Here is a 14,493-nt window from a genome sequence, read left to right as displayed (position 1 = left end):
ACATGCCAGTATTTTAACTCTTTCCATGCGACAATTGGTTTGGTTTTTTTTTGGTTTTTTTTTTACATTTGGAACTGGAAGGGTCCCCTGATCAGTGTAAAATTATTTTTACATGTTAATTAACTTTTTTTTTTTTTAATTTTACTAATTGTGATTAGAAAGCTGGGCTCCATTAACTCGCATGGTAGCACAGGTAGGAACTCCATTGTTTAACTAATCCTATTAATATGATTGGTGCCAGGGGAATTGAAGTTTGGGTTGTATGCATGTATCTGTTTATCTCAGTTAATGCAGTTTTGTGGATATATGAGGCTATGTTTTATAACAATAAAACGTTCATTCTTGCTGTACTCAATTCAAGGTAGTTGTGTCTACTTATTGGGTACCAATAGCAGGGTTTCAAGGTGTGCATGCTGCCTGGTGCTGGAAGTGATCTTGGGGACAACAGGAGGATACATCTGGGTGATCTCTGGGAGTTACTACAGCTCTCTTGGTGAACCCGTTACAGTCACGTCTAAGCCTGAGAAAGTACAAACCCTGGTACAAAAGGGCAGCAATTTACTTAATGCAGAAAGCAACTGGTGATTCTTATGTTTTCTACTGTTCTGAATGCCCCTCCCAGCGTGGGCTCTGGAGTGTAGTTTCAAATAACACAATACAAAAGTAAATCAACAAAAAAAAAAAAATTGTCCATCTATTTACTTTAAATTTGCCCGCTTTTGTTTCTATCTCTGAGGCTAAGTAAAAAAAAAAACTTAAAAAAAAAAAAAAGCCTTAAGTTGGTTTTGCAATCCTACATTTAGGATTTTGCTATATTTGATATACATTTGTATACTAAAAATATGCAAAATTATTACTAAAGCATCCGATATTTTGGTATGTCAAGTTAGGTGCAATTATAAGAATTAGCGCTTCCCACACATAAATTGGCCTAATGACTAATCTTTTGGACCAATATACCTGTAACCATTTTCCAACAACATCATGTAGTTACGTATACACATGATTGCAGAACACAAGGGATTTTGCAAAATACAAACTTATTTCATGCAGCTGCACACACTCCCCAACATTTCAGGTGTCTCATTTGGGGCAGCTGTGTTGGGGTATCTGGACGGGACAACCTTCATCGGAGGCTGGTAGCCAACAGAGCAGATCTGACAACCCGGCTGCTAGGGCCACAAATCAGGCAATGGGTAATTCAGCAATAAATGTGTATTTTACCATCATAAATTATTCTTATTGCCATTAAAGCTTCGACGCGGGGCTCGTAACGATATACGGACGCATTACTAATTAGGGCACTAATTACAGAGTACCAACGCCACGCATTACATACAAAAAAGGAGAGATAAAACATAATACAATGAGTTTTCAGATGTACTCCCAATGACCGTTCCCTTTACGTACTACTAAACAACTACACCGGACCACAGCACAGAGACACCGGACCACAAAACCCAATTAATTGTACACAACCCATGCATGGCAGTAAAACAAAAGGCTGTGCACGTAACATCACAGATACGGAAATCAGCACTTCCGCATCCGGGTTTGAAGCCGATGTGGGCGGAACGTAATGCTGTTAATGTCCCCGACACTCTCTGATACAGTTTATGTGGGGGTGCTTCCGGTGAGCTCGCGCTGTCAGCCGGGTGACAGGTTCTGTGGGGCTTCCGGTCAGCGTCTGCTCTCAGCTGGGTGACGGGTTCTGTGGGTCTTCCGGTCAGCTCGTGCTCTCAGCTGGGTGACAGCTTCTGTGGGGGCTTCTGGTGAGCTCGCACTGTCAGGTGAGTAAAAGCTATTAAAGGTCTTTCAAAGTGGTGGGAGATGCGCGAGTTGCTGCTCACTGCAGTCACCTATGTAATTTGTAGTATTAGTAATAACAATGATGTTATTATAGTATATGCTGGAGTATGTTTTAAGTAATAAGCGAAGAAGTTGCAGTTGCGTAACACCGAGTAGCAGTTGTAAACAATGATGTTATGGCCACATGCATTTTGATTACTGAAAATATTCCCTCTCACTTCCGGCTGTACATTTCAAGCGATGTACAGAATCTTTACATAGCTTCTATTGTCCCTTTTTTTTCACATTAAAATTTTAATTATCTTTATTTAGCTCCAGTGATATATGCAGCATACATTCAAATGGTACGGATGTATTGCATGGCAAAACAAGTACTACCAGACTAAGACGAACCAATACATAAGGCTTAAAATGTTTAACCCTTAAGGTAGGGTGACCAGACTTCCCGGTTTGGCCTGTCCTGATGTGTGTGTGTGTGTGTGCTTGGTTGTCGGTGTGTGTGTGCTTGGGTGTCAGTGTGACAGAGCCTGTCCTGGTGTGTGTGTGTGCTTGGGTGTCAGTGTGACAGAGCCTGTCCTGGTGTGTGTGTGTGCTTGGGTGTCAGTGTGACAGAGCCTGTCCTGGTGTGTGTGTGTGCTTGGGTGTCAGTGTGACAGAGCCTGTCCTGGTGTGTGTGTGTTTGGGTGTTGGTGTGGCAGAGCCTGTCCTGGTGTTTGGGTGTCGGTGTAGCAGAGCCTGGCCTGGCGTGTGTGTGTTTGGGTGTTGGTGTGGCAGAGCCTGGCCTGTGTCACCCTATATTTCTGCTTTTTTCCCAATACCCTAACTGCTCCTCCTTGTTTTGACCACAACTTGCCTCTCTCAATTGTCATCTCTTCCTCCTGTTTGCTTCTCAAGGATTTTTGCCTGTGCTGTATCTACTCTCTGCAGTTCTCTACATCATCCTTTCAGACTTTCCCCTAGTTATTCTAACTTTTATTGTTTAGTTAATTCACGTTTCGTTTAAATGGTACGAAAGCATAGCTGCAGTTTGTACATAATATTTAATACTGAAGAAGGAAATAAAGCGTTCATATCCTGTTCTCGGCAGTCCATTGAGGAGTTTATCTGTACCTTAGTTTTTCTATTTTTTTTCTACTCTGTTCACTCATTGTCTCAAAATGCTATTCAAATTTAGCAGCTGAGATTAGGTCAACCAAAAGAGTCCTCTTGTGAGCGGTTATAGATCTGGATGTGTTATTGAGGAGGCAAAAAACAGACAAGAAAGGGTGATAACACACACCAAACTCTCCATAACTTTATGGATAAGCTGCTGAAATTACTTAATTTTAAATGTCCACTAAATACTGTTGAGGGAAGCATTCAATCTATCCTCCTAATACCCTTTGTGACAACGGCTGTTTTAACACTTTTGCGGTGCTTGTGTTTACCTGTAATTTTCTCCTCTCCCATTTAGTGTACCCACACAAGTTATATATTTTTTATTATTATTATTATCTTTTATTTATATAGCGCCAACAGTTTACACAGCGCTTAATACAATACATAAATTCAAGGGGTATGACTAGATGAGAATTGACAGACTAAGACAAACCGATAGATTTGGTGGAGAGAGCCTTTTGGATCATATCTAATTTCCTATAATAAAAATAATAAAATATGATGACAAAATTTAAAAAACTCACTTTTATTTGAGAAATATTTTACTCATAAAATATAATAAAAAAACATGCTAAATAGATTCTACTATTTGTCCTGAGTTTAGAAATACCCAATGTTTTTATGGTTTTTTTTTTTGCTTTTTTCTGCAAGTTATTATCCCCTTCCATACCGGTGACGTTCCTGGTACTTCCTGGTTGGGTGTCACCCACAGACCGGGACATACCAGGTACGTCATCGATGACGCGCGGTCCAGCGTCGCTATGGATGCTGGGATCGCGAGGCGGCTGCTACTGACCGCTGGGTGTCCCCAGCTATCCGTAACAGCCACTCCCCCTCGATTCCGTGCACGTGATCGATTTGAAGCGAATCACGAGCACGGAATTAAAATATTTAAATTAAACTGCGGTCTTGCTGACGGGGTTAAGCAATAAGTACAAGTAGCGTTTTGCTATTTCAAAACCTTTCTTTTTCCAAATCTGGAAAATAACACAATAGTACAATAACACTTAACACTCTTATTGCTGTTTCATAAAACCAGAAATCCTTTGTAATCCAAACATTGGTCGCATTGTTTCAAGCATCATTATATTACTGGGCCACTTTGATGATCTCGCCCAAGGCCCAAATGATACATGCCCTCCCCTTAGGCACAACAATAGGGTTGTGAATGTTTGTAATATCGCTGCAGTTATAATGCTTAAGCTGTAAACATTTTTTTTTCTTCTCAATCAAGTATTTAGTTTTTTTTATTTTAATTGTTTTCTACAACACAATAGTGCAACTTCAAACATACAGTTTTGCATGCTAATGATGCATTTTTCTTTTATTTCCCCAAGGGGTGATTTCATTTAAATCACATTATAAATGACATACCTTTTGTAATTTAAAATGCAGGGTCGTATCGTCCTCTTAAAAGTGGATGACTCACAAAGTATTATGTTTTGTGCTTTATCCTGGATGAGTGAACAAAAATAATCAAAATACAGTAGCAGCAGCTCGTTTGCCCTTGGATCAGTGGAATTATAAACCACAAGCAATTGTGGTGCAAAATGTGAAAAGTGGTCTCATCACATGCTGATTGGACCATTGTTTGGTAGGGTGATAAGACAGCCTTTAAAAAATGCACACTTTTAACCCCTTAAGGACCAGGCTGTTGTAACACTTTTTTGCGGTGCTCGTGTTTAGATGTAATTTTCTCCTCACTCATTTAGTGTACCCACACAAGTTATATATTGTTTTTGATCATATTATCTAACTTCCCATAAAAAAATAATAACATATGATGAAAAATTGAAGAAAAAACCCCACATTTTTTATTTTTACCCAAAAAATGTTTTACTCATCCAAAAAAGCTAATGAAAAAACCTGCTAAATAGATTCTACTATTTGTCCTGAGTTTAGAAATAAACAATGTTTTCATGTTTTTTGCTTTTTTTCTGCAAGTTATTAGGCAATAAGTACAAGTAGCATTTTGCTATTTTAACCCCTTAATGACAAAGCCCGTACATGTACGGGCTCAAAATGCATTGGTTTCAATAGGTTTAGGGACCGCCCATTGTCCTTAAGGGGTTAAAACCATTGTTTTTCCCAAAGCTGGTCATTCTGCCCCATGTGCTCTTTCGGGTATCCTTGAAGCTGGCCAATGCAATTTACCCCCTCAAACCATATACTTTTGAAAACTAGACACCTCAAGGTATTTCAGATGCAGGTATTGGTCAAACTTTGTGGTAGTAATTTATTTTGTGTTTTTGCATGGTTGAATGCAGTAAAAATCACTTGCAGTGGCAGTTGTCCTGGAGTGAGTGTTCGGTGTCACTGAAAGCCTCGTGATCAAGGCATTTCAGTGACACCATTGAAGTTTTGGAGGCGATCGTTGATTTTAAAATGGGCGTCCGCCGCCCTGCAGTGCCAGACATGGTCCCTGATGCCGAATGCCTCGTCTTTGAGGTATTACAGCAACACTGTTTAAGCGAAGCTTAATGAAATTACGTGTCAGGCACGTCATTGGTTGTTAAGTGACCGTTTTTGCGTGACGTGCCTGACCCGTCAATGGATGTTAAGGGGTTAAACTAAAAGTCTACATTTTGTTGATAGTATATATATTCACATACACGTACATGCATACTATTTTATAATAATTAGGCTGTGTTTCTTAAGGGTTATTGGATAGATTTACACCATAATTCAAAATCGCTGACTGAGATCATTTACTGAGCACTTTCAAAATGTGAAGCTCCATTAAAAATGTAAAAATACGAATGATTGAGCTTTTTAAAATATTTCATATACTTTGTACTCTACCGTTCATGCCTTTTGTAACCTTAAAAAAATAGATGCTGAACACAAACAATGGGATCGTCTGCCTCATCACCCCTTGGTTGCTCAAAAGCTTTGAAGCAGGCTAACCAAACAGGCGTGGAAGAAGATGATGATTTGCTGAGTGGAAGAGACAGAGAGGAAGATATTGCACAATTTCCCTATGTTGAGTTTACGGGAAGGGATAGCATCACCTGTCCGTCCTGCCAGGGGACTGGGTGTATCCCTACAGGTAAGATGAATAAACATCGTAGGGTTACAAGCTGGCAATACCTTATGGATTGCACATGTTTTATTTTAAACCTTCATACCATGTCTCGTGATTGAATAATAATAATTTCCCAAATTTCCGATTTATAGGGTTAAATTATTATTTATTTAAATATAATGTAAATGTTTATTAAAGATGCCATAACAAAATTATCGCTGCTTACGTTCTAAACCAAAAAGGAAAAAAATGTGTTGCTTTAGTCAGAAGCACAAATAAGCAGGTTTTGTTTTTTTTATTGACATGCCTATATAAACTGTACCCTTTTTGCTGCTATAAAAAGACACCCACTATTTATTCTGAAAGTACAGCAATTAGTATCTGCTTCAGATTGGCATGTGATCATGCGTCATGTAGAGATCTAATGAATATGCTGTTCTGAGCAGCAGAATGATGTTACTAATGGTATTGTCTGCAGCCATTGTAGGCAGATATCAGATAGAGCTCCGGAGAGATATTGACTCAATACTGAATTTGTATGCGTCTTTTTCATTATAGTTCATAAACTACAAAAATGCATTGTATTCTCATTCTAAAGAGAATTTCTAAAGAGGAAATGTAGCTTTTAACTCTGAGGTTTAATCTCTGTAGGAGGGATTCTTTAAATAATAAACGCTAATATCATGATTTAAACTCAACATAACAGCGCATTTACAAGTTTGGCTATACCTATTTTAAAATGTAAGCAAACTGTAGTCGGAATGAAATTTCATACAAAAAGTAATTTTTACATTTTTAAAAGACACACTGAGGAGCTGCTTGTATTAGACAGTGTGGCCAGACAGATTTGTAAAGCTCTATATAAACTTAGTCATTAACAGTCATGTTGTTTTACAAGGACTTGTAAAGATCCTTCTTTATGCAAGCCATGTTTAGTTTAAAAAATAATAATAATAAACAGGAACCTTCTGTTGAATTCTGGGGTTATTGTGTCGAATAAAGCACTGTCCAGAATCACTGAATGGTACTAGTATGGGACTAAGAAATGTAACATATGGAAAATGCAGGGTGAGGAGGAATTTCCAGCCATGCCATTAATCATAATGCTTGTAGTTTGAAAATCATCTTTATATTTTCTTTGAACATTGTATAACTGCTGCATTACTTATGCCTGTTCAGTTAAAACCTTGTACAGAATGTATCTGGCTAGTTTTTGCTTATTACATTCTGCACATATACAGTGTATAGCATTACTAATGAGATCACCTGATAGCATAGATAGCTCTTTATTATCTACTGTGCTTAATTTCCAGAGCAAGTTAATGAGTTGGTGGCATTAATACCATATAGCGATCAGAGGCTGCAGCCTCAGAGAACGTAAGTATATTTATATCGCATGGTTTCTTGTCTGCCGTTTCTGTACTTCTGAGTTGCTTCCCTTGAGCACTACGGCTGCAATACTGCAGTTACTTGCTTTTTTTCATTTATTATAATTTTAATATAGTATAGATAAAAAGCTTGTGTTGTCTTGTCATTTTGTTTTATTTAGTATATTTAAGTCTTTTTGTGACGTTTGTTACTCATCTATTGTACTTATAATCTTAAAATGCATTAATTTGTATATTACGGTAAATACTATTAAACTGCTATATTTTTCTAAAAAATAAACATATGTCTTGTTTGTGTTTTGTAACAGGAAGCTGTATGTTGTGTTATCAGTGTTATTGTGCCTCCTGATATGTGGACTGGTTGTGTTTTTCCTGTTTCCACGCTCTGTGATAGTAGAGGATGGTGGGACCAAAATGGTCAAAGTTTGGTTTGATACACAAAATAAAGTAATCACCCTTGCCATGACGGTAAGTTCTAACTCATTTTGCTTATAAAAGTGATAGTTAATGTTTGTGAAGTATGGTGAATATAGTTCAGTTTATGCAGCACCATTTTTAAAAAAATGTAATGTATGAAAGTTGACACCTACGACATTGGACATACTATTATGTCCTTGTAAACAAGCCTTAGGTGAGGTACAGTAGGTACGTCCTATGTTTTTTTTTTTGTTGTTTTTTTTTTATTCCAAAGAGAGACAGATTGAAATGCATAGCCATTATATTCATGCACTAGTCCCTCATTAAATATGTTGCACTTGCTGTTTAGAGCCAACCAAATCATATTTGCAGTGTCCTAGATGATGAAATGTGAGTTTGTAATTCACATATATATTCATTTTTCTAATTTGTACATATCATTATATAGATTTTTCTAACATTTCAGAATGTTTGGGGCCGTTTGTTTTTGACCTGTGATGTTGATAATATTTTGGGTTCTTTTAATTTACACAAAGTTGCAAGAAAATTATATGTACAGGTCCTGTGTTTAATACAGACTTGCAAGTTTAACCCTTTTGTGACCTTATGACGCGTTTCCTGAGTCCAGGCCTCTCAACTGAGCCAGCGCTCTGGGACCCATCCAGTGATCGGGGGGGGGGGCTCTGTTTATAGTGTCTATGCATAAGTCATATGCAACCTAATGTTGTGCAACCAGCCGCACCCTCATTAATGCCAACCCCTAGCATGACAAAGTCTATGCAGCTGCTATTCACCAATCAATTATTTGAGGTACCCCACTGACTTGCTGGAGAGGAAAGTTTTTTTTTTTTCACTCTTGCTGATGATGGGTATTATAAAGAAGCCAAGTATGTGCTTCTATGTTTACCACCCTACATTTTCCAGCCATAATGACCAGCCCGATATTTGAACTGCTTCTCTGCTTCCTCCACTTCAATGACAATTCTCAGTGTCTTCCAAAAAAAGTTCACTCGTATGACAGACTTCATAAGCTTAAAAGAATGAAATTCTGAAATGCGTGCCAGACCAAACGAAATGTATAAACAAATCGCTTTTTTAAAGCAATAAGAACTACATACGGTCTAAAAGATCAAAATACGGTATAATATTCTATAAATTTTACGAGAGTAGCACAGGTTGTACATTTTGTCTTTTGCCGAGAGGAAAGATTGTCATCGAAATCTTTCAGGGTGCCCCGATTCAATTGGAACAAACAGCAAGGTAGTGTGGGATCGCCTCCTTGCATTACTGAGTAAGAGTTATAAATATTACTGCATTTGCTCGATTATAAGACGAGGTTTTTTTTCAAACCTCAAATGCTCTGAAAAATACCCCTCGTCTTATAATCGGGGTCGTCTTATAATCAGACCTCAAATAGGTCTGACTATGAGACGACTAAGATCCAGATCCCCCGCAGCTGCAGGGGACCTGGATCCTCCTGTCTCCCCCCCGCCCCACGTACCGGTGCTTCTGCGATTCGCGTAGACAACTTACGCTGCACCAGGAAGGAGGTGTGGCTAGCAGCGGGGGTTGTCTGCGTCCATCGCGCAGACCTTCCCCGGCTGTCCGAGATCAGAGTTCCCCGCACTGGTGCGGAGAATTCTCTCTGACAGCCAGGAGAGGTCTGCGCAATGGACGCAGACAACCCTCGCTGCTAGTCACACCGGCTGCATGACAGGGGAGTCAGAAGCACCGGTAAGTTGGGGGGGGTGAGGGAGTGTTAAATGTGGGGCATAAGGCATTTCTGGAGGCATAGTGTTCTATGAAATTTTTGCGGTATGCCAGGTCAGCGATTATTCCCCTTTCCTGTGAATAGTGTACGCGTGTAAACTATATAGGGCTGCAAAAACTAATCGATCATAATCGATAATGAAAATCGTTGCCAACGAATTTCGTTATCTATTAGTTGAATCAATTTTTATCGGTTTATAAAATGAGGGTTTTTACTTTGGTAGAGAGGATCTTGGCTAGATTCCCTCTACCATTGATGAGCCGAAACAAGCAATCTTTTTGTGGAAGAACATTGGGAGAAGATCATACCCTCAGCTTCTAGGCTGAGATGTGCGCTGACATTATTAGCATGCCTCTGCCACAAATTAGGTATCAGCTAGACAGCTGAGGTACATTTTTCTGAAAACTCTGATGGCAGAGGATAGACGTTTGTACCTCATTATTTATTATTAATTTCAATTAACACGGAAGATTCTAATTGCAAATATTGCTTCTTTTAACCTTTTAAACATCGTTTCACCGGTTTATTAATTTGTAGAACTTTATAATGTAGGATTGGGGGAAAGTGACAGATCTACTATAAGTGGAAACAAGCTCCTGATTAATATGAACATGCCTTTAAAAAAACAAACAAAAAAATGTTTTTGTCTCTCTTTTTCTGTTAGTACAGAGTGCCCTGCACATTAAAAACGCAAACTTTTATTCAGTATCGGTGAACAGTCTCATCAGTCAAGTACAATATATGAGCACTGTAATTGGGACTGAACAGAAGAACATTGTGACGCTTATTCAGCCACTCAGCGACAAACTGGTACGCAAGTACTAATGCTACTTTCTTAATGTTTTTATTGATTGCAATAAATGGATCTTTTTCAAGTGCTCTTCCAAATCCGCCTTAAGCCGTTATCGTGTGTGTTTTTCTCATTAAAAAATGTTTTATGCTTGGCTTTGTACACCCAATTTTAGCAGCATTAAGTGAAGTAAATTTGACTATGAGTAGCATACATGGCAAAAATCTATTTACATCGTTAATTCAGTATACACACAAGTTTAGCTGTACAACTTTGAAATTCGGCCAACAGGATTTGAAATTGTCCTCTGTCCAAATCGACTAAGTTACTTAACCCTTGGCTAAGGCATACAAACATTGTAGCAGGTATAGAGTAAATAAATAACACATTAAAGCATAGCATTGCAGGTATAGATCAACTGAAAAATAACATGCAAACTCAGCATTGAAGATATAGATCAAATAATTAACCCCTTAATGACAAAGCCCGTACGGGCTCAAAATGCATTGTTTTCAATGGGTTTAGGGACCGCCCATTGTCCTTAAGGGGTTAATGAATGGAAGACCCTACATAGATCACAGGTCATACACCCCAAAGGCCAAACCTTGCACCTGTATTGCACAGATAGGACTTGACCCATAGAATACATTAAATTACCGTATTTGCTCGATTATAAGACGAGGTTTTTTTCAGAGCAAATGCTCTGAAAATTACCCCTCGTCTTATAATCAAGGTCGTCTTCTAATCAGACCTCAAAATGTCCGCTGGGGCCATGCTACTTACCGGGCTTTGGTCGCGAGCAGCAGGAGAATAGGAAGCTAGAAGAGTGTCACATAACTCTGCCTCCTTCCTCTGGGGGCGGGGCAAGAGAAGTTGCACTCACAGCCGGGCCCCTGCAGAAGTCTTCGAGTGAGAGATCTGCAGTTCAGGTAAGGGGGTGGGGGGTTTGTGTGTGTGTGTGTGTGTGTGTTTAATGGAATGAATGAGTATTTAAAGGTTTGTGAATGAGTGTGTGTTAGTATGGATGTGTAAGGGTGGTGGTAGCATGGCATAGGGAGGCTGTACTCCCACTCCTATCATCCTCAGGTTCCAGCATGTACTGGCTGCCTTGGCTTGATAGGAGTGTGATTGCTGTTAGCAGATATATATATATACACCTCCAGAAATGCCTTTTAACCCCCTATATGCCACTCTGCCCCATGATATGCCTTTTAACCCACTATATGCCATATGGCATATAGGAGGGTATAAGACATTTCTGGAGCCAGAGTGGCATATAGAGGGTTAAAAGGCACATCATGGGGCAGAGTGGAAAATAGGGGGATATAAGGCATTTCTGGGGGCAGAGTGGCAACCCTGGGGGCAGATGTGCATAACTAGGGGGGCAGGTTGGCAAATAAAAGGAAATAAAAAAATTATTTTTTTCTCAATCATAGCTTGTATTAAATATGAAAATATTGTTTACATGAATTAATATTTACTATTTTTCCTATAGGGTCGTCTTATATTCAGGCTTTTTGTTTTTTTCCTAAATTAATATTTAGATTTTGGGGGGTCGTCTTATAATCAGGGTCGTCTTATAATCGAGCACATACGGTAATTTACAGACACCTTTTCCTTCTCGAGGCATACAGAAAATATTATGAAGTGAGTTTTGGTCTGCACAGACTTCAGTAGCTTTTTTGTTCTTTTATTTTGTAGGTGGATTTTACAGTAAAGTTGGAACTGGGCGGGACCCTCTCATATTTGTAGTAAGTATGTATGTATATATATGTATATATATATATTTTTTTATTTATTTATTTTTTCTTCTTCAATGGGACTTTTTCATTTTCTAAGCCATACTGTAAATCTGTCTAGAATGTACAGAAATGCAGCTCTCCCCATTAATTGAAGCATACATGCTATGACAGCAGAATGGCTGGGCCCCTGCCAATCCACACATTCATGCATCATGGTTTTGATCCAGATGGCTCTTTCGTGGAATACATAACTAAGCATGAGTAACATCTGTAATCACATGCTTTTATGGATCTGATAATCACCATGTGACAGCTTGTGCATGAATAATCCCAGGGTGGTTGCTGTGCACTGCAGAGTGACACCACTGCAAGTAATGATCCAGTCCCATTTTTTCCTAAAGACTTCATACATGTTCTTCGTCAGTGTATGCTGTTTCAATTTACAAGTTCACCTTGCGATATTGTTTAAAATTGTCATTTAATATATTACTCTTAACCTTCCACCTACCAAACGTAAATCCTGCTACCTGTTTTCTTTTCTCCATCAAAATCAATGTTAAGGAAACCCGTCAATAATTCACATTAAAGGAGAACTAAACTGTCCTCATTTAATTTTCTGTGTTTGGTGACCAACTAATAACATTAAGTCATATACTAAAATGTGGAGGAAGAACTATTGTAAAAATATATTTATTTTCACAAGATCAAAAATTACAGCACAAATTGAGTTATATACTAATAATAAATTATATAGGGCACTTATAAATTGTGGTAAACATTTAACAGTAGTTGTGTAACTGTATTAGGCTTTTGATGTGTGATAAACATATTCTGATTGATCTTCCTTTTTCATTTCCTCAGTAACTTTTGCACATTGCCTTCGGTGAAAGTGCACAACATTGTGGTTTTTATGCGGTAAATTTTCATTTTATTATTATTTTAGGGGGGGGGTCCGGTTGTATCACTATGGTGTTCTTTCTATTATATGCCCTGGTTTGTATCCCTAATTTATGGTCATACAGCTTGTCCTCTCTATGTGGGCACTAGAATTTATATTTTAGTCAGGCAAGCGTTACGGAGACATTTCAGCTCTTAATTTAAAATAATTAAAGATCAACTCCAAGTGTTTTTATTACTAGTATCACATAAAAAAAAAAAAAACATTTTCAAAAATAGTATGCAGTTTTAAAACAGCTCTAACTGCCTAATGCTTTCAGACTGCTGAATATTAGACTGTTTGTATGTGTTGTTACTCTACAAACAATACAATGGTTTGGTCTTAATCACCCAACTGGACACTGTGACCATTGAAAGGCCATGGAGGGACAGCTTTCATTATTGTCTTAAACAAAGAGAACAGTGTGGTGTCTTAAGCAGGAAAAGTCACCCAAAATATCACATGACTGTCAACAATGGCAGCCTCCAGGTCTGCAGGTAAAGAATAACCTACATTCAGTGCTAACCTACATTACTGTATACAGCACCATATTTTATTTTGGTATTTTTATTTTATGGATTTCCCCTTTAATCTGTTCATAATCTGGGGATGTTCCTTGCATGAAGACTTTTTAATTTCTACTTGCAGACCTCATTTTTCATTAGGAAGGACCAACCCCAGTGAGTCTTTCATCCAAGATGGGCTTAGCTGGCATTTTGTTTAAAGTACTCACTGAGATTGGATCTTTTATAATGTATAATAAATCATTGAAATTACACCTCCCATGAAAAGTCCTGTTTTAGTGAAATAACCTCCTTTATATCATTAAATTAATTGTTCATGTTTTTTTTTTCTCTACTTCAGAACATCTTTAAAATTCTCCTACATTGGACATGTGTCTCAGAGTTCCCTGGAATCCTACCAGTACATTGATTGTGGAGCAAATTCAACAATAACTTGGGATCACTCAATAAACCAATAAGGGAATCACCAAATAGCAGTAGAATTAATACTTAATGACTCCATAGAAAGAATACCACTATTGTAGTGCGTGTTTACAAACGGTACTAGAATCTGGAATAATAATTCCCACTTATATAGTTCATTGAAGACTGCCTTGTTTTCACCTGTCATAAGTAGAGTATAAAAAAACATTAAACTTGCAGTGCTGTTTAGATAAAATTTTGGAAATTCAATGTAAGCATTTTTTTGTGTTGTACAGTGCGACATTTATACAGTGCGCATTACTAATGCTTATACACATTGCCGACAAAGTTTTATAAACCCAACAATTTTTACCTGCATTAAGCACCAAGCCAAAGCATATTATTTAGAAAATAAATCAATTTCTATGATGGCACAGCCAATGAAAATGGTCAACAATAGAGTATGAGTTGCTTGCATTGCTATTTGAATTATATTAAGCCCTAATATCCAAATATTTGAGTGTGCTCTG

General features: G+C 38.0%; 1 protein-coding gene across 1 annotated transcript; it reads left to right on the top strand.

The window, feature by feature from the left end:
- Positions 1 to 1,573: 1,573 nt before the first annotated feature.
- On the top strand, positions 1,574 to 14,217 carry TMEM106C (transmembrane protein 106C). The gene is made up of 8 exons (XM_053455826.1): positions 1,574 to 1,790; positions 5,802 to 6,016; positions 7,306 to 7,369; positions 7,689 to 7,848; positions 10,238 to 10,378; positions 12,060 to 12,109; positions 12,962 to 13,015; positions 13,902 to 14,217. Exons 2-8 carry the CDS (start codon positions 5,818 to 5,820, stop codon positions 14,017 to 14,019), a joined length of 786 nt encoding a protein of 261 aa, XP_053311801.1. The 5' UTR covers positions 1,574 to 1,790; positions 5,802 to 5,817; the 3' UTR covers positions 14,020 to 14,217.
- The last annotated feature ends 276 nt before the right edge of the window (positions 14,218 to 14,493 follow it).

This window comes from Spea bombifrons, chromosome 2, assembly GCF_027358695.1.
Source record: "Spea bombifrons isolate aSpeBom1 chromosome 2, aSpeBom1.2.pri, whole genome shotgun sequence".
Taxonomy (NCBI): domain Eukaryota; kingdom Metazoa; phylum Chordata; class Amphibia; order Anura; family Pelobatidae; genus Spea; species Spea bombifrons.
The sequence above is the reverse complement of the archived record's forward strand: the minus strand, read 5'-3'. Positions and strand labels throughout refer to the sequence as shown.